This window comes from Hypomesus nipponensis, chromosome 5 (genome assembly GCF_054491055.1).
Source record: "Hypomesus nipponensis isolate SF chromosome 5, ASM5449105v1, whole genome shotgun sequence".
In the NCBI taxonomy this organism is placed as follows: domain Eukaryota; kingdom Metazoa; phylum Chordata; class Actinopteri; order Osmeriformes; family Osmeridae; genus Hypomesus; species Hypomesus nipponensis.
The window spans coordinates 2,848,805-2,868,705 of NC_140365.1; the positions used below are offsets into that span (position 1 = coordinate 2,848,805).

The 19,901-nt window shown below is 42.7% G+C and overlaps 3 protein-coding genes across 3 annotated transcripts; all 3 read left to right on the plus strand.

The window, feature by feature from the left end:
- Positions 1-1,111: 1,111 nt before the first annotated feature.
- Positions 1,112-6,639, plus strand: LOC146287783 (protocadherin beta-11-like). Its single transcript, XM_084698713.1, has 3 exons — positions 1,112-3,497; positions 5,282-5,289; positions 5,625-6,639. The coding sequence occupies exons 1-3, from the start codon at positions 1,119-1,121 to the stop codon at positions 6,637-6,639; spliced, it is 3,402 nt and encodes a 1,133-aa protein (XP_084554839.1). The 5' UTR covers positions 1,112-1,118.
- A 1,105-nt stretch (positions 6,640-7,744) lies between these two features.
- Positions 7,745-10,664, plus strand: LOC146287784 (protocadherin beta-16-like). Its single transcript, XM_084698714.1, has 2 exons — positions 7,745-10,123; positions 10,602-10,664. The coding sequence occupies exons 1-2, from the start codon at positions 7,745-7,747 to the stop codon at positions 10,662-10,664; spliced, it is 2,442 nt and encodes an 813-aa protein (XP_084554840.1).
- A 982-nt stretch (positions 10,665-11,646) lies between these two features.
- On the plus strand, positions 11,647-17,989 carry LOC146287785 (protocadherin beta-11-like). The gene is made up of 2 exons (XM_084698715.1): positions 11,647-14,032; positions 16,601-17,989. The coding sequence occupies exons 1-2, from the start codon at positions 11,654-11,656 to the stop codon at positions 17,987-17,989; spliced, it is 3,768 nt and encodes a 1,255-aa protein (XP_084554841.1). The 5' UTR covers positions 11,647-11,653.
- Positions 17,990-19,901: the final 1,912 nt, after the last annotated feature.

A 19,901-nucleotide genomic window follows, 5' to 3' on the forward strand; every position in this document is an offset into this window, starting at 1 on the left:
TATAACATTTCATGTAAGAACAAGAGGTTTTAGCTCGTCTGGTTTTCATGAATGAAGACATGGCTTTATGTGTGGGGAAAATAATGTCAACTTATACAATATTTTTGTCGTTTTCATTGCCATGCAGATACGATTTATCAAACATGCTTCAAGGTTTTTGTACCGAATGCTTTTGTATGTCACTTTGCCACTTGCGTTGTCGTTACATTCGTCAGGAAACGTTTGCTATTTTCAGCACCACAACAACCGGACAGCTACCGTATGTTTGTATCAGTGTATTCAAACGACCTTGGCACTGTGCTTGTCTTGAACTGAAGCTAGAATGAATAGCATGTTTGTTATTGTTATCTTAAAGTCTTATGAAGTCTTGATGATCTTAATGATAGGCATGTTTCGTGTTTAACACTAGTTGATTTTTTCTCGACCACAACCGAGTTACAATTTAGAGTTGCTAAATTTGTATATTTGAACTAGAATACATACTTGTTGGACATTAAAGCATAGATGTAAATTTGTATCCCTATTAAACATAACGTTAGACTTCTGAGTCGCCACTTTCATCTTGGTAGACACCGAAGTATCACCACACTGAACACAGCAGGAGAATCTAACGAGGTAAGAACCCTTCATGGAGATCCTGTAGGTGGTGATTAAAATGAGCATAAATGCAGCTGTACATTTTGTCTAACCGCATAACAATCAGCTAAAGTTAATAGCTTTTCTATCTATTTGGCGGACTGCATATTGAATACATTGAGGACAGTTTTTTATATGTCATCATGATACATTTATCTTTTTACAACATTTCATGTAAGAACAAGAGGTTTTAGCGAGTCTCTGAGTGTGGGATGATGCAAACTGTCTTCTGCAGTTTTAGTAAAGTACACGGAGTGTCGCTATCTACCAGCAAGTGATGTTTCACGTTTCTCTCCACCCACTTATGGGCGCAGACTTCGTGTACTTCGTGTACGTCGTTAACAGTGTTTTTTTTGTTGTCATAGACGTCGAGGTAGAGTGTATGTTTTTTCCCGGATAAACCACTATAGGACGGTTATATTCCGGAATTGTCAAATTATTTCCTGAGAATGGAATACCTGGGTCTCTCTGCCTCTGCACCGATGTTTTGGCTGGCTTTGTTTCTTCTGCTCTTACGCAGCAGCTATGGAGATGTGACCTATTCTATTCCTGAGGAGATGAAACGCGGGTCGGTAATAGGTAATCTAGCCAAGGACCTCGGACTTGATGCAAAAGGACTATTGTCTCGGAGAGCTCGTTTGGATGTTGACGGTGGAAGCAAACGGTATTGTGATATTAATCTGAACACGGGTGATTTGATTGTCGCTGACATTATCGACAGAGAGGATCTTTGCGGAACGAGGATTTCATGCACCTTAAAGTACGAAATTATCTTCGAGAACCCATTAGAATTGCATAACATAGTTTTGCAAATACAAGATATCAATGATAATGCTCCACAATTTGGCGAAGACATTGTCAAATTCGAGATCCGAGAATCAGCAGTTAAAGGCGCTCGCTTTGCGTTGAATCAGGCACACGATGCAGATATAGGCCTGAATGCTGTTCAGAGCTACACATTACAGAGGAATGAACACTTTAGTTTAGCTGTTCACAGTAATCCTGGAGGTGGGAAACAGAGTGAACTAGTTTTAGAGAAAGAATTAGATCGTGAACAACAGCAAGAATTGACGTTACTACTTACTGCTGTTGACGGAGGGACTCCGCAGCGATCCGGTACAGTTGTTATACACGTCAACGTGCTTGATGCTAACGATAATAAACCAGTATTTAGTCAGAATCTCTATGAGGTGAATCTGTATGAGAACTCCCCTATAGGTTATGTTGTAATTACTGTGTCTGCTACTGACGCAGATGAAGGGGCAAACGGGGAAGTGACGTATGCATTTGGTCCCATTTCAAATGATGCAAAACTATTATTTTCCCTTAATCCCAAAACAGGTGAAGTAATCATAAAAGGAGAGATGGATTTTGAAATTGAGTCATTTTATGAATTCAGTATCCAAGCCAAAGACAATTCAGGGCTGAGTTCTTTTGCCAATGTCAAGGTTGATATTACAGATGTTAATGATAATGCCCCAGCTATTTCTCTTAAATCTTTGACCAATGCCATCCCTGAGAATGTGATACCAGGCACAGAGGTGGGCATCATTAATGTTCAGGATAAAGACTCTGGAGTAAATAAACAGGTCCGCTGCTCCATCCAGCAGAATGTTCCTTTCAAACTAAACCCCTCCATTAAAAACTACTATTCCTTAGTAACTACCAGTGAATTAGACCGTGAACTGATATCAGATTATAACATAACTATCACTGCTACTGACGAGGGCTATCCACCTTTATCCTCCTCAAAGACTATTCATTTATCTGTATCTGACGTCAATGACAACCCTCCTGTATTTGAAGAACAATCCTACAGCACCTATGTGAGTGAAAATAACAAGCCTGGCTCTTCCATATGTTCTGTTACTGCCAGAGACCCAGACTGGAGACAGAACGGCACAGTGGTCTATTCTCTAGTGCCCAGTGAGGTCAACGGTGTCCCCGTGTCTTCATATGTATCCATTAACGGAGACACGGGGGTGATCCATGCTGTGAGAGCATTTGATTATGAACAGTTTAGGAGCTTCAAGGTCCAGGTTGTAGCCAGAGACAACGGTTCTCCTCCACTCAGCAGTAACGTGACTGTGAGCGTCTTTGTAGCTGATGAGAATGACAACTCTCCCCAGATATTATACCCTGCTCCAGCAGGGAACTCCTTGATGACTGAGATGGTCCCCAAAGCTGCTCTGGCAGGGTCCCTGGTTTCCAAGGTGATAGCTGTGGATGCTGACTCTGGCCAGAACGCCTGGCTTTCATATCAGATTGTGAAATCCACCGATCCGGGACTTTTCACTATCGGTCTCCACAGTGGAGAGATCAGGGCCCAGCGGGACATTTCTGATTCTGACGGTATGAAGCAGAACCTTGTGATATCTGTGAAAGATAACGGACAGCCCTCTATGTCAACAACCTGTGCTGTTTACCTACTGATATCAGATAACCTGGCTGAGGTTCCAGAGCTGAAAGACATGTCTTACGAGGGGAAGGATTCTAAACTGACTTCCTACTTGATCATTGCTCTGGTGTCTGTCTCCACCTTTTTCCTGACTTTCATCATTCTCATTCTGGCCGTGAGGTTTTGTCGCAGGAGGAATCCTAGACTGTTGTTTGATGGAGCTGTGGCCATTCCCAGCGCATATTTCCCTCCTAACTATGCAGAGGTGGATGGAACAGGAACGCTGCGGAGTTCTTACAATTATGACGCTTACCTGACAACGGGCTCACGCACCAGTGACTTCAAGTTTGTCAGATCTTACAACGACAACACGCTGCCTGCCGAAATGACACTAAAAAAGAGTCCAGATCATTTTCTGGAAGGAAGTATCACCACACTGAACACAACAAGAGAATCTAGCGAGGTAAGAACTCTTTTCTTTACTCTGATCAAGGAAACGTTCCTGTGTCAGCACCATAGTAAACGGACAGCTCCCTACTCTTTTTGTCAGCTTTTTTAACTCAATATGGCGATGTGCTTGTTTTGAATAGAGGCTTTACTGAACGTAGTGTGTCTGCTGTTCTGAGTGTCTTGCACACATTAGTTAGGAACTGTTAATAATTAGCTCAATGATAGGCTTGTTTCACAAGTAATACCAGTCACTTGTTAATCGAACACAACCGACTTGCAATTTTCAATTGCTAAATGTTTATATTTTGCTCAAAATACATAATAGTGAAATAATCCTTGAAATGGAAGCCCTGATCTACATTTGCATCAATAACAAACATAAGTTTAGACTTCAAAGTCGTTGATCTAATTTAAATTGCAGGCTTTGAGCAGATTTTATGTTGGTAAACTTAACACTGAACATTTTGTCAGTGAGTGTGGTATAGTGGACACTGTTTTCTGCAGTTTTAGTAAAGTACACAGAGTGTCGCTATCTACCAGCAAGTGATGTTTCACGTTTCTCTCCACCCACTTATGGGCGCAGACTTCGTGTACAGCGTCATAAAAACTACGGTGTTTTTGTCATTTAGACGTCGAGATAGAGTGTACGTTTTTGCTTGGATAAACCTGTGTAGGACGGATATAATCAGGAATTGCTTACATTTTTCTGGAGAATGGAATACCTGGGTCTCTCTGTCTCTGCAACGATGTTTTGGCTGGCTTTGTTTCCTCTGTTCTTGCGCAGCAGCTATGGAGATGTGACATATTCTATTCCTGAGGAGATGAAACGCGGGTCGGTAATAGGAAATATAGCCAAGGATCTTGGACTTGATGCTAAAGGACTGTTTTCTCGGAAAGCTCGCTTGGATGTTGATCGTAGAAGCAAACGGTATTGTGAAATTAATCTGAATACGGGTGAATTGATTGTCGCTGAAATTATCGACAGAGAGAAGGTTTGTGGCAGGAGACTTTCATGCACTTTAAAATATGAAATGATCTTGGAGAACCCGTTAGAATCACATAACATCGTTTTGCAAATACAAGATGTCAATGACAATGCTCCACAATTTAGCGAAGACTTTGTGAAATTTGAGATTCAAGAATCAGCAGACAAAGGCGCTCGCTATCCTTTAAATCAGGCTCATGATGCAGATATAGGCCTGAATTCTGTCCAAAGCTACATATTACAAAGGAACGATCACTTTAGTTTGGCTGTTCATAATATTGCTGGAGGTGAAAAACAGAGTGAACTGGTTTTAAACAAGGAAATAGATCGTGAGGTAGAGCAAGAATTGACGTTACTACTTACTGCTGTTGACGGAGGGACACCGCAGAGATCTGGTACTGTAGTTATACACGTCACCGTGCTTGATGCTAATGATAACAAACCACTGTTTAGTCAGAATGTCTATACTGTGAATCTACCTGAAAACACCCCCATAGGTTCTGTTGTCATTACTGTATCTGCTACAGATGCAGATGAGGGGGCAAACGGGGAAGTGACGTACGGATTTGGTCCCATTTCTGACGATGCAAAGCAATTATTTTCCCTTAATCCAAAAACAGGTGAAGTAATCGTAATTGCAGTGATCGATTCTGAAACTGAGTCATTTTATGAATTCAGTATCCAAGCCAAAGATAATTCTGGCTTAAGTTCTTTAGCTAAAGTTAACATTGATATAATAGATGTTAATGACAATGCCCCAGTTATATCTATTAAGTCTCTGACCAATCCAATCCCTGAGAATGTGTTACCAGGCACAGAGGTGGGCATCATTAATGTTCAGGATGAAGACTCTGGTGTCAATAAACAGGTCCGATGCTCGATCCAGCATAATATTCCTTTCAAACTAAACCCCTCCATTAAAAACTACTATTCCTTAGTAACTACCAGTGAATTAGACCGTGAGCTGATATCAGATTATAACATAACTATTACTGCTACTGACGAGGGCTCTCCACCTTTATCCTCCTCAAAGACTATTCATTTATCTGTCTCTGACGTCAATGACAACCCTCCTGTGTTTGAAGAACAATCCTACAGCGCCTATGTGAGTGAAAATAACAAGCCTGGCTCCTCCATATGTTCTGTTACTGCCAGAGACCCAGACTGGAGACAGAACGGCACAGTGGTCTATTCTCTAGTGCCCAGTGAGGTCAACGGTGTCCCCGTGTCTTCATATGTATCCATTAACGGAGACACGGGGGTGATCCATGCTGTGAGAGCATTTGATTATGAACAGTTTAGGAGCTTCAAGGTCCAGGTTGTAGCCAGAGACAACGGTTCTCCTCCACTCAGCAGTAACGTGACTGTGAGCGTCTTCGTAGCAGATGAGAATGACAACTCTCCCCAGATATTATACCCTGCTCCAGCAGGGAACTCCTTGATGACTGAGATGGTCCCCAAAGCTGCTCTGGCAGGGTCCCTGGTTTCCAAGGTGATCGCTGTGGATGCTGACTCTGGCCAGAACGCCTGGCTTTCCTATCAGATTGTGAAATCCACCGATCCGGGACTTTTCACTATCGGTCTCCACAGTGGAGAGATCAGGGCCCTGCGGGACATTTCTGACTCTGACGGTATGAAGCAGAACCTTGTAATATCAGTGAAAGATAACGGACAGCCCTCTATGTCTACAACCTGTGCTGTTTACCTACTGATATCAGATAACCTGGCTGAGGTTCCAGAGCTGAAAGACATGTCTTACGAGGGGAAGGACTCTAAACTGACTTCCTACTTGATCATCGCTCTGGTGTCGGTCTCCACCTTTTTCCTGACTTTCATCATTCTCATCCTGGCCGTGAAGTTTTGCCGCAGGAGGAAACCTAGACTGTTGTTTGATGGAGCTGTGGCCATTCCCAGCGCGTATTTCCCTCCTAACTATGCAGAGGTGGATGGAACAGGAACGCTGCGGAGTTCTTACAATTATGACGCTTACCTGACAACGGGCTCACGCACCAGTGACTTCAAGTTTGTCAGATCTTACAACGACAACACGCTGCCAGCTGAAGTGACACTAAAAAAGAGTCCAGATCATTTTCTGGAAGGAAGTATCACCACACTGAACACGGCAAGAGAATCTAACGAGGTAAGAACCCTTCATGGAGATCCTGTCTAGGTGAATACAATGAGCTGGGATGCAGCTGCACATTCTATCTTCATAGCAACCAGCTTAAAGTAATACTTTTATTTCATGTAGTTGGTGAAATCCATATTGAATGGTTGAAACCCCTCCACAAACCAAATGGTTTGAAGGGAGTTTATTCTATGTCACATACTATATTTATTCAATATTTAAACTGTTCATGTAAGAACAAGAGCTTTAAGGCGTTATGTTTTATTTTTATTTTAACGTTGTGGTCTAAACTGATGAAGGCATGATTTCTATGTGACAAAAAAAATCAACTTATTATTTTTTCTTTTCGTTTTCTTTGTCATGAATATAGAATTGATCACAACTTCATAATTTTCTCTACCGAATTATTTTGTCTGCCCATTGCGTTGTTTTTAAGTTCGAAAGGGAAACTTGTGCCGTTTTCAGCACCACAACAACCGAACAGCTACCGTAGGTTTCTGTTAGTCTGTTCAAATGGACTTGGCATTGCGCTCCTCTTGAATTGAATCTGGAATTAATAGTCTGTTATTGTAAGCGTCTTTCACACCTTAATTATAAATAGTCTTACTGATTTTAATGATAGGTATGTTTCTAGTGTAAGGCATGTTTCGTGTGCAATAATAGTTAATTATGTATCGACTACAACCGAAATGCAATTCGCATTTGGTTAAGGTTGATATTTGAATAAAAATGCATACTAATGAAACATTACATGACATGAAAGCATAATTCAAAATTTGCATCCATAATAAATATATAGTTAGACGTCAGACTCATTGATATCAGTTACATATTGTTGACGCCACTTTCATGTACCTCTGTTGAGTATGTGAAAGTGGTATTGTTTGTACTGTCTTCTGCAGTTTTAGTGAAGTACACAGAGTGTCGCTATCTACCAACAAGTGATGTTTCACGTTTCTCTCCACCCACTTATGGGCGCAGACTTCGTGAACGTCGTGATAAAGAACAGTGGTGTTTTTATCATTTAGACGTCGAGATAGAGTGTACGTTTTTTTGCCTGTATAAATCTGTTTAGGACGGTTGTATTCAGGAATAGTCTACATCTTTCTGGAGAGTGGAATACCTGGGCCCCCCTGTGTCTGCATCGATGTTTTGGCTGGCTTTGTTTCCCCTGCTCTTGCGCAGCAGCTATGGAGATGTGACCTATTCTATTCCTGAGGAGATGAAACGCGGGTCAGTAATAGGAAATATAGCCATGGGTCTCGGACTCGATGCAAAAGGACTGTTGTCCCGGAAAGCTCGCTTGGATGCTGATGGTGGAAGCAAACGGTATTGTGATATTAATCTGAACACGGGGGAATTGATAGTCGCTGAAGTAATAGACAGGGAGGAGCTCTGCGGGAGTATGCTTTCTTGCAACCTAAAATATGAAATGATCTTGGAAAATCCTCTCGAATTACACAATATAGTTTTGCAAGTACAAGACGTCAATGATCATGCTCCAAAATTTGGGGAAGAAGTTATCAATATTGAAATAGGAGAATCAGCAGACAAAGGCGCCCGTTTTTCACTGAATCAGGCACTTGACGAAGACGTTGGCCTGAATGGTGTCCAAAGTTACGCCTTACAAAGAAACGATCATTTCAGTTTGTCAGTACAAACAAATACCGCGGGCGGAAAACATGGGGAACTGGTTTTAGAGAAAGAATTAGATCGTGAGGTAGAGCAGGAGGTGACGTTGCTACTTACTGCTGTTGACGGAGGGACTCCACAGAGATCCGGTACTGTGGTTATACACGTCACTGTGCTTGATGCTAACGATAATAAACCGGTATTTACTCAGAATATCTATAATGTTAATTTGCCTGAAAACTCCCCTATAGGATATGTTGTATCTACTGTGTCTGCTACTGATGCAGACGAGGGGTCAAACGGGGAAGTGACGTATGCATTAGGCCCTATATCTGACGATGTAAAAAAAATGTTTTCCCTTAATCCCAAAACCGGAGTCATTAGTGCAGTTGGAGACATGGATTTTGAAAAGAAGACTGTTTATGAATTTAGCATTCAAGCTAAAGACAATGCTGGACTGACATCCTTTGCAAACGTTAGAATCGATATTACTGACGTGAATGATAATGCCCCAGTTATATCTTTAAAATCTCTGACCAATCCCATCCCAGAGAATACCTTGTCAGGCACAGAGGTGGGCATCATTAATGTACAGGATAAAGACTCTGGAGTCAATAAACAGGTCCGCTGCTCCATCCAGCAGAATGTTCCTTTCAAACTGAACCCCTCCATTAAAAACTACTATTCCTTAGTAACTACCAGTGAATTAGACCGTGAGCTGATATCAGATTATAACATAACTATCACTGCTACTGATGAGGGCTCTCCACCATTATCCTCCTCAAAGACGATTCATCTATCTGTCTCTGATGTCAATGACAACCCTCCTGTGTTTGAAGAACAATCCTACAGCGCCTATGTGAGTGAAAATAACAAGCCTGGCTCCTCCATATGTTCTGTTACTGCCAGAGACCCAGACTGGAGACAGAACGGCACAGTGGTCTATTCTCTAGTGCCCAGTGAGGTCAACGGTGTCCCCGTGTCTTCATATGTATCCATTAACGGAGACACGGGGGTGATCCATGCTGTGAGAGCATTTGATTATGAACAGTTTAGGAGCTTCAAGGTCCAGGTTGTAGCCAGAGACAACGGTTCTCCTCCACTCAGCAGTAACGTGACTGTGAGCGTCTTCGTAGCAGATGAGAATGACAACTCTCCCCAGATATTATACCCTGCTCCAGCAGGGAACTCCTTGATGACTGAGATGGTCCCCAAAGCTGCTCTGGCAGGGTCCCTGGTTTCCAAGGTGATAGCTGTGGATACTGACTCTGGCCAGAACGCCTGGCTTTCCTATCAGATTGTGAAATCCACCGATCCGGGACTTTTCACTATCGGTCTCCACAGTGGAGAGATCAGGGCCCAGCGGGACATTTCTGATTCTGACGGTATGAAGCAGAACCTTGTGATATCTGTGAAAGATAACGGGCAGCCCTCTATGTCTACAACCTGTGCTGTTTACCTACTCATATCAGATAACCTGGCTGAGGTTCCAGAACTGAAAGACATGTCTTACGAGGGGAAGGATTCTAAACTCACTTCCTACTTGATCATCGCTCTGGTGTCCGTCTCCACCTTTTTCCTGACTTTCATCATTCTCATCCTGGCCGTGAGGTTTTGCCGCAGGAGGAAACCTAGACTGTTGTTTGATGGAGCTGTGGCCATTCCCAGCGCGTATTTCCCTCCTAACTATGCAGAGGTGGATGGAACAGGAACGCTGCGGAGTTCTTACAATTATGACGCTTACCTGACAACGGGCTCACGCACCAGTGACTTTAAGTTTGTCAGATCTTACAACGACAACACGCTGCCAGCTGAAATGACACTAAAAAAGAGTCCAGATCATTTTCTGGAAGGAAGTATCACCACACTGAACACGGCAGGGGAATCTAACGAGGTAAGATCACTTCATAAAGATCTTGTCTGTGGTGGATAAAATGAGCAGAGATGCAGCTGCACATTCTGCCTAACTTCACAACAACCAGCTGAAAGTAATAATTGTACTTCGTGTAGTTTTTGAAATCCATATTGAACGGCAAATGTATTCTCTGTCAAAACGATATATTGACTTACTTATTTGAACTGTTTTTGTAAGAACAAGATGTTTTAGCTTGCCTTAATTTGAACGTCTACCTAACCTAACATTCATTTCATTTTTGGTTTTCATCGTCACACAGATAGCTATATTTTAAACCTTACTTCATGATTGTATCTTCTTAATACTTTTGTATACCGCTGTGCCACTTCCAAAACGTGCAGGTTTCAGCACCACAACAACCGGACAGCTACCGTGTGGTTCTGTCACTCTATTCAAAGTAGCCTAACTTGGCACTCTGCTCTTTTACAAGGTGTAATGGACAGCGTGTCAATTACAGCGTGTCCATTACAACGAGGTAGGAACCCCTAATGGAGATCCTGTCGGTGGTGAAAAAAATTAGCTGGAAAGCAGCTGCACAGTTTGCTAAAACAAATAAACACCTAATAGTCCTCTTTCGATCCCATTGGTGAAATTCATATTGAACGGACATATAAGCATTCTATGTCAACATGCTTTGATTTACTTATTCAACTTTTCATGAACAAGAGGTTTAAGGCTGTCTTCATTTCAACGAGGCGATCTAAACTACGAAGGTAATCATTTTCTACGTGAGAAAAACATTGCTTTTTTTCTTGTCATATAGATAGAATTAATCATAACGAATTCATGATTTATGTACCGAATGCTTTTGTGTGCCACTGTGCGTTGTCGTTTCACTCGTCAAGGAAACGTGTGTTGTTTTCATCATCACAACAACCGGAAAGCTGCTGCATGTTACTGTCCGTCTATTCAAAGTAACTTGGCACTCTGTTCTTCTTGAAATTAAGCTGTAACGGAAAACATGACTGTTATTGTAAGCGTGTTTCACACATTTGTTATGAATAGTCTCACTAAGTAGGCATGTTTTGTGCGTAATAACAAGTGACGAATTCACCGAACACAACCGAGTTGTAAGTCGGAGTTGATACAAGTTTATGAAACATTACTCCACATGAAAGCATGAATCGTGCTTTTGTATCCAAAATAAAAGTAACATTAGACCTTAGAGTCGTGGATCTCAGTTTGAAGGTTTGGCACCACTTTCATCTTGGTAGACTTAACAGTGCAGGTGTGTAAGTGATTGTGGTATGGTTCACACTGTCTTCTGCAGTTTTAATAAAGTACACAGAGTGTCGCTATCTACCAGCAAGTAATGTTCACGTTTCTCTCCACCCACTTTTGGGCGCAGACTGTGTACGTCGTGATAAAGAACAATGGTGTTTTGATCATTTAGACGACGAGGTGGAGTGTATATTTTGCCTGGATAAACCTGCGTAGGAGCAATAACTAGAGAACTTGTCTAGATCTTTCTGGAGAATGGAATTCCTGGGCCTCTCTGTCTCTACACCGATGTTTTGGCTGGCTTTGTTTCCTCTGCTCTTGCGCAGCAGCTATGGAGATGTGACCTATTCTATTCCTGAGGAGATGAAACGCGGGTCGGTGATAGGAAATATAGCCAAGGATCTCGGACTTGATACTAAAGGACTATTATCACGGAAAGCTCGCTTGGATGTTGATCGTAGAAGCAAACGGTATTGTGACATTAATCTGAACACGGGTGAATTGATCGTTGCTGAAATTATAGACAGAGAGCAGCATTGCGGCAGGAGGCTTTCCTGTTCTTTGAAATATGAAATGGTCTTGGAGAATCCGTTAGAATCGCATAACATCGTTTTGCAAATCCAAGATATCAATGATAATGCTCCACAATTTGGCGAGGACGTTGTCAGTTTTGAGATTCGAGAATCTGCAGTCAAAGGCGCCCGCTTTGCTCTAAATCAGGCACACGACGCAGACATAGGCCTAAATGCTGTTCAGAGCTACACATTACAAAGGAACGATCACTTTGTAGTATCTGTTCACAGTAGTCCTGGAGGTGGAAAACAGAGTGAACTCGTTTTAGAGAAAGAATTAGATCGTGAACAACTACAAGAATTGACGTTACTACTTACTGCTGTTGACGGAGGGACTCCGCAGAGATCCGGTACTGTTGTTATACAAGTCACCGTGCTTGATGCCAACGATAACAAACCAGTATTTAGTCAGAATTTCTATGAGGTGAATTTACTAGAAAACTCTCCGGTAGGTGCTGTTCTCATCACTGTCTCTGCTACAGACGCAGATGAGGGAGCAAACGGGGAAGTGACGTACGGATTTGGCCCCATTTCGAATGATGCCAAGCAATTATTTTCCCTTAATCCCAAAACAGGTGAAGTAATAGTAAAAGGAGAAATTGATTTTGAAACGGAGTCATTTTATGAATTCAGTATCCAAGCCAAAGATGGCTCTGGGCAGAGTTCGTTTGCAAACCTCAAGGTTGAGGTTATAGATGTTAATGACAATGCCCCAGTCATTTCAATTAAATCTGTGACCAATCCCATCCCTGAGAATGTGTTACCAGGCACAGAGGTGGGCATCATTAATGTACAGGACGAAGACTCTGGTGTCAATAAACAGGTCCGCTGCTCCATCCAGCAGAATGTTCCTTTCAAACTAAACCCCTCCATTAAAAACTACTATTCCTTAGTAACTACAAGTGAATTAGACCGTGAGCTGATATCAGATTATAACATAACTATCACTGCTACTGACGAGGGGTCTCCACCTTTATCCTCCTCAAAGACCATTCATTTTTCTGTCTCTGACGTCAATGACAATCCTCCTGCGTTTGAAGAACAATCCTACAGCGCCTATGTGAGTGAAAATAACAAACCTGGCTCCTCCATATGTTCTGTTACTGCCAGAGACCCAGACTGGAGACAGAACGGCACAGTGGTCTATTCTCTAGTGCCCAGTGAGGTCAACGGTGTCCCCGTGTCTTCATATGTATCCATTAACGGAGACACAGGGGTGATCCATGCTGTGAGAGCATTTGATTATGAACAGTTTAGGAGATTCAAGGTCCAGGTTGTAGCCAGAGACAACGGTTCTCCTCCACTCAGCAGTAACGTGACTGTGAGCGTCTTCGTAGCAGATAAGAATGACAACTCTCCCCAGATATTATACCCTGCTCCAGCAGGGAACTCCTTGATGACTGAGATGGTCCCCAAAGCTGCTCTGGCAGGGTCCCTGGTTTCCAAGGTGATAGCTGTGGATACTGACTCTGGCCAGAACGCCTGGCTTTCCTATCAGATTGTGAAATCCACCGATCCGGGACTTTTCACTATCGGTCTCCACAGTGGAGAGATCAGGGCCCAGCGGGACATTTCTGATTCTGACGGTATGAAGCAGAACCTTGTGATATCTGTGAAAGATAACGGGCAGCCCTCTATGTCTACAACCTGTGCTGTTTACCTACTCATATCAGATAACCTGGCTGAGGTTCCAGAACTGAAAGACATGTCTTACGAGGGGAAGGATTCTAAACTCACTTCCTACTTGATCATCGCTCTGGTGTCCGTCTCCACCTTTTTCCTGACTTTCATCATTCTCATCCTGGCCGTGAGGTTTTGCCGCAGGAGGAAACCTAGACTGTTGTTTGATGGAGCTGTGGCCATTCCCAGCGCGGATTTCCCTCCTAACTATGCAGAGGTGGATGGAACAGGAACGCTGCGGAGTTCTTACAATTATGACGCTTACCTGACAACGGGCTCACGCACCAGTGACTTTAAGTTTGTCAGATCTTACAACGACAACACGCTGCCAGCTGAAATGACACTAAAAAAGAGTCCAGATCATTTTCTGGAAGGAAGTATCACCACACTGAACACGGCAGGGGAATCTAACGAGGTAAGATCACTTCATAAAGATCTTGTCTGTGGTGGATAAAATGAGCAGAGATGCAGCTGCACATTCTGCCTAACTTCACAACAACCAGCTGAAAGTAATAATTGTACTTCGTGTAGTTTTTGAAATCCATATTGAACGGCAAATGTATTCTCTGTCAAAACGATATATTGACTTACTTATTTGAACTGTTTTTGTAAGAACAAGATGTTTTAGCTTGCCTTAATTTGAACGTCTACCTAACCTAACATTCATTTCATTTTTGGTTTTCATCGTCACACAGATAGCTATATTTTAAACCTTACTTCATGATTGTATCTTCTTAATACTTTTGTATACCGCTGTGCCACTTCCAAAACGTGCAGGTTTCAGCACCACAACAACCGGACAGCTACCGTGTGGTTCTGTCACTCTATTCAAAGTAGCCTAACTTGGCACTCTGCTCTTTTACAAGGTGTAATGGACAGCGTGTCAATTACAGCGTGTCCATTACAACGAGGTAGGAACCCCTAATGGAGATCCTGTCGGTGGTGAAAAAAATTAGCTGGAAAGCAGCTGCACAGTTTGCTAAAACAAATAAACACCTAATAGTCCTCTTTCGATCCCATTGGTGAAATTCATATTGAACGGACATATAAGCATTCTATGTCAACATGCTTTGATTTACTTATTCAACTTTTCATGAACAAGAGGTTTAAGGCTGTCTTCATTTCAACGAGGCGATCTAAACTACGAAGGTAATCATTTTCTACGTGAGAAAAACATTGCTTTTTTTCTTGTCATATAGATAGAATTAATCATAACGAATTCATGATTTATGTACCGAATGCTTTTGTGTGCCACTGTGCGTTGTCGTTTCACTCGTCAAGGAAACGTGTGTTGTTTTCATCATCACAACAACCGGAAAGCTGCTGCATGTTACTGTCCGTCTATTCAAAGTAACTTGGCACTCTGTTCTTCTTGAAATTAAGCTGTAACGGAAAACATGACTGTTATTGTAAGCGTGTTTCACACATTTGTTATGAATAGTCTCACTAAGTAGGCATGTTTTGTGCGTAATAACAAGTGACGAATTCACCGAACACAACCGAGTTGTAAGTCGGAGTTGATACAAGTTTATGAAACATTACTCCACATGAAAGCATGAATCGTGCTTTTGTATCCAAAATAAAAGTAACATTAGACCTTAGAGTCGTGGATCTCAGTTTGAAGGTTTGGCACCACTTTCATCTTGGTAGACTTAACAGTGCAGGTGTGTAAGTGATTGTGGTATGGTTCACACTGTCTTCTGCAGTTTTAATAAAGTACACAGAGTGTCGCTATCTACCAGCAAGTAATGTTCACGTTTCTCTCCACCCACTTTTGGGCGCAGACTGTGTACGTCGTGATAAAGAACAATGGTGTTTTGATCATTTAGACGACGAGGTGGAGTGTATATTTTGCCTGGATAAACCTGCGTAGGAGCAATAACTAGAGAACTTGTCTAGATCTTTCTGGAGAATGGAATTCCTGGGCCTCTCTGTCTCTACACCGATGTTTTGGCTGGCTTTGTTTCCTCTGCTCTTGCGCAGCAGCTATGGAGATGTGACCTATTCTATTCCTGAGGAGATGAAACGCGGGTCGGTGATAGGAAATATAGCCAAGGATCTCGGACTTGATACTAAAGGACTATTATCACGGAAAGCTCGCTTGGATGTTGATCGTAGAAGCAAACGGTATTGTGACATTAATCTGAACACGGGTGAATTGATCGTTGCTGAAATTATAGACAGAGAGCAGCATTGCGGCAGGAGGCTTTCCTGTTCTTTGAAATATGAAATGGTCTTGGAGAATCCGTTAGAATCGCATAACATCGTTTTGCAAATCCAAGATATCAATGATAATGCTCCACAATTTGGCGAGGACGTTGTCAGTTTTGAGATTCGAGAATCTGCAGTCAAAGGCGCCCGCTTTGCTCTAAATCAGGCACACGACGCAGACATAGGCCTAAATGCTGTTCAGAGCTACACATTACAAAGGAACGATCACTTTGTAGTATCTGTTCACAGTAGTCCTGGAGGTGGAAAACAGAGTGAACTCGTTTTAGAGAAAGAATTAGATCGTGAACAACTACAAGAATTGACGTTACTACTTACTGCTGTTGACGGAGGGACTCCGCAGAGATCCGGTACTGTTGTTATACAAGTCACCGTGCTTGATGCCAACGATAACAAACCAGTATTTAGTCAGAATTTCTATGAGGTGAATTTACTAGAAAACTCTCCGGTAGGTGCTGTTCTCATCACTGTCTCTGCTACAGACGCAGATGAGGGAGCAAACGGGGAAGTGACGTACGGATTTGGCCCCATTTCGAATGATGCCAAGCAATTATTTTCCCTTAATCCCAAAACAGGTGAAGTAATAGTAAAAGGAGAAATTGATTTTGAAACGGAGTCATTTTATGAATTCAGTATCCAAGCCAAAGATGGCTCTGGGCAGAGTTCGTTTGCAAACCTCAAGGTTGAGGTTATAGATGTTAATGACAATGCCCCAGTCATTTCAATTAAATCTGTGACCAATCCCATCCCTGAGAATGTGTTACCAGGCACAGAGGTGGGCATCATTAATGTACAGGACGAAGACTCTGGTGTCAATAAACAGGTCCGCTGCTCCATCCAGCAGAATGTTCCTTTCAAACTAAACCCCTCCATTAAAAACTACTATTCCTTAGTAACTACAAGTGAATTAGACCGTGAGCTGATATCAGATTATAACATAACTATCACTGCTACTGACGAGGGGTCTCCACCTTTATCCTCCTCAAAGACCATTCATTTTTCTGTCTCTGACGTCAATGACAATCCTCCTGCGTTTGAAGAACAATCCTACAGCGCCTATGTGAGTGAAAATAACAAACCTGGCTCCTCCATATGTTCTGTTACTGCCAGAGACCCAGACTGGAGACAGAACGGCACAGTGGTCTATTCTCTAGTGCCCAGTGAGGTCAACGGTGTCCCCGTGTCTTCATATGTATCCATTAACGGAGACACAGGGGTGATCCATGCTGTGAGAGCATTTGATTATGAACAGTTTAGGAGATTCAAGGTCCAGGTTGTAGCCAGAGACAACGGTTCTCCTCCACTCAGCAGTAACGTGACTGTGAGCGTCTTCGTAGCAGATAAGAATGACAACTCTCCCCAGATATTATACCCTGCTCCAGCAGGGAACTCCTTGATGACTGAGATGGTCCCCAAAGCGGCTCTGGCAGGGTCCCTGGTTTCCAAGGTGATAGCTGTGGATGCTGACTCTGGCCAGAACGCCTGGCTTTCCTATCAGATTGTGAAATCCACCGATCCGGGACTTTTCACTATCGGTCTCCACAGTGGAGAGATCAGGGCCCAGCGGGACATTTCTGATTCTGACGGTATGAAGCAGAACCTTGTTATATCTGTGAAAGATAACGGACAGCCCTCTATGTCTACAACCTGTGCTGTTTACCTACTGATATCAGATAACCTGGCTGAGGTTCCAGAGCTGAAAGACATGTCTTACGAGGGGAAGGATTCTAAACTCACTTCCTACTTGATCATCGCTCTGGTGTCGGTCTCCACCTTTTTCCTGACTTTCATCATTCTCATCCTGGCCGTGAGGTTTTGCCGCAGGAGGAAACCTAGAATGTTGTTTGATGGAGCTGTGGCCATTCCCAGCGCGTATTTCCCTCCTAACTATGCAGAGGTGGATGGAACAGGAACGCTGCGGAGTTCTTACAATTATGACGCTTACCTGACAACGGGCTCACGCACCAGTGACTTCAAGTTTGTCAGATCTTACAACGACAACACGCTGCCAGCTGAAGTGACACTAAAAAAGAGTCCAGATCATTTTCTGGAAGGAAGTATCACCACACTGAACACAGCAGGATTATCTAACGAGGTAAGAACCCTTCATAAAGATCTTGGCCGCGTTTCCCAGATTCCTTAAGAAGCTCTTAAGCGCTGAAACCTTCTTAGGAGCGCTCTTAAGAGCGCCGTGAAAGAAGTACGTGTTTCCCAGAGTCATTCTTAGCTTAAGAAGATCTTTCACTAAGAAGGAAAAGTAAGATCAGCCTGACCCACTCTTAACAGCCTTCTTAGCGACCAAACGCTCACTGCAGCCGCGTCAGGGAAAGTTATATCTGACACTCAAAGGAATACTAAAACCATGCGTGATGATAAATGTGCGCCCACAGCTGCAGAACACTGACGCAAGAAAAATAATAGCATAATAAGAAAAATAACGATATAAAAATAAATAATTGCTCATGTGTTCCTGTAGCTACATAAATAAAATGAATCATCATTACTATCACTCATTACGTTTTCACAAACATTCGGCATCTGCATGAGTTGACGTTAGATATAAAAACATCAACAACCCTGTGGTATTTCACAGAAATCAGGGAAACTGACAGGTGTAATTGAACTCGGCTGGAACCTCATCAAGAGATCGAGGCTCCACCTCAGTCTATATATAAAGGCGTTGCTGAAGTCCACGCAAGTGGACTACTCCCAACAATAAACCCACTACCACTACCACTACCACCACACATCAACTATCATGTATAGGGCTCAAGGCCGTAGCCATGGAGTCAACATCGGGGGGTACGAATTACATTTTTTATGATAATTTCTGACTGCGTGCGTGGTTGCCTGTCGTAGCGTAGAACATTTATATTTTTATATCAATATATTGGGGGGGACATTTTGACCAGATTTGAATAGTGGGGGGGATGTGTCCCCCCAATATGTATTATGATTACGGCCTTACACGGTGTTGTGTGTGATTCGTGCGCTGATAAAGTGGTGGGTGATCGATTTTCCTGGCATCGATTGATTTAGTTTCAACACCACGGCGGTGGACAGCTCCCACTAAGAGCTTCTTAAGAGGCTTCTTTGGCGGGATCTTAAGAAGGCAGTTAAGAACGTGTCTGGGAAACACCCCTATCTTAGCACTCCTTCTTAGCCGAACCCTTCTTAAGAGCCTTCTTAAATCCTTAAGAACTTTCGAATCTGGGAAACGCGGCCCTTGTCTGTGGTGGATACAATGCGCAGGGATGCAGCTGCCCAGTTTGGAATCTAACGAGGTAAGAACCTTTCATGGAGATCCTGTCGGTGGTGAATAAAATGAGCAGGGATGTACTGCTGTCTGTTGTGTTCTACTGCACTGTAGGTTTGTTAAGGTAACCCGTTCCGGTTTCAGCACTCAACGTAGGGACAGCTCCCTTGTGATTCTGTCAGCGTACTGACTGCAATATGGCACTGTACTGGCCTTGAACAGAGGCTTTGCTAAATAACGTGTGCTACAGATTTGGGGGGATTTTTTTTTTTTTTTAAGTAACAAGGCTTCGACTAATAATAGGTTTATTTCGTACGTAATACGAGCAACAAATTCCACAATCAGAACCCAAGCAGCAATTCGGATATTTTGAATGTATATGTCTTCCCTCAGTAAAAATGAATTTGAGTTATTACTTGACAACGAAATGTTTAACTTGCATACAATATTAAGCTTGTGTTACACTTCAAAATCGAGAAATGCAGGCTATAACCCTCTTGACCGATCTAGTACTTATCATTGAGTCTTTGCAGTAGTGGTTCACGTTTTTTCTGCAGTTTTAGTAAAGTACACAGAGTGTCGCTATCTACCAGCAAGTTATGTTTCGCGTTTCTCTCCACCCATTTATGGGGGCAGACCTCGTGAATGTCGTGGTAAAGAACAGTTGTTTTTTTTCACTAAGCCGTCGAGGAAGAGTGAATGCTTTTGTCTGGATGAACCTGGATAAGAGCGATACATACAGTAATTGTGTATATCTTTCTGAATAATGGAATACCTGGGTCTCTCTGTCTCTGCACCG

Excerpts from the sequence above, each read along its gene's own strand:
- LOC146287783 (XM_084698713.1), top strand. The coding sequence starts at position 1,119 with ATGTTTTGGCTGGCTTTGTTTCTTCTGCTCTTACGCAGCAGCTATGGA.
- LOC146287784 (XM_084698714.1), top strand. The coding sequence starts at position 7,745 with ATGTTTTGGCTGGCTTTGTTTCCCCTGCTCTTGCGCAGCAGCTATGGA. Across the intron at positions 10,124-10,601 it reads CGGCAGGGGAATCTAACGAG|CGTGTCCATTACAACGAGGT; the intron begins GTAAGATCACTT and ends TGTCAATTACAG.
- LOC146287785 (XM_084698715.1), top strand. The coding sequence starts at position 11,654 with ATGTTTTGGCTGGCTTTGTTTCCTCTGCTCTTGCGCAGCAGCTATGGA. Across the intron at positions 14,033-16,600 it reads CGGCAGGGGAATCTAACGAG|AATGTGTTACCAGGCACAGA; the intron begins GTAAGATCACTT and ends CCCATCCCTGAG.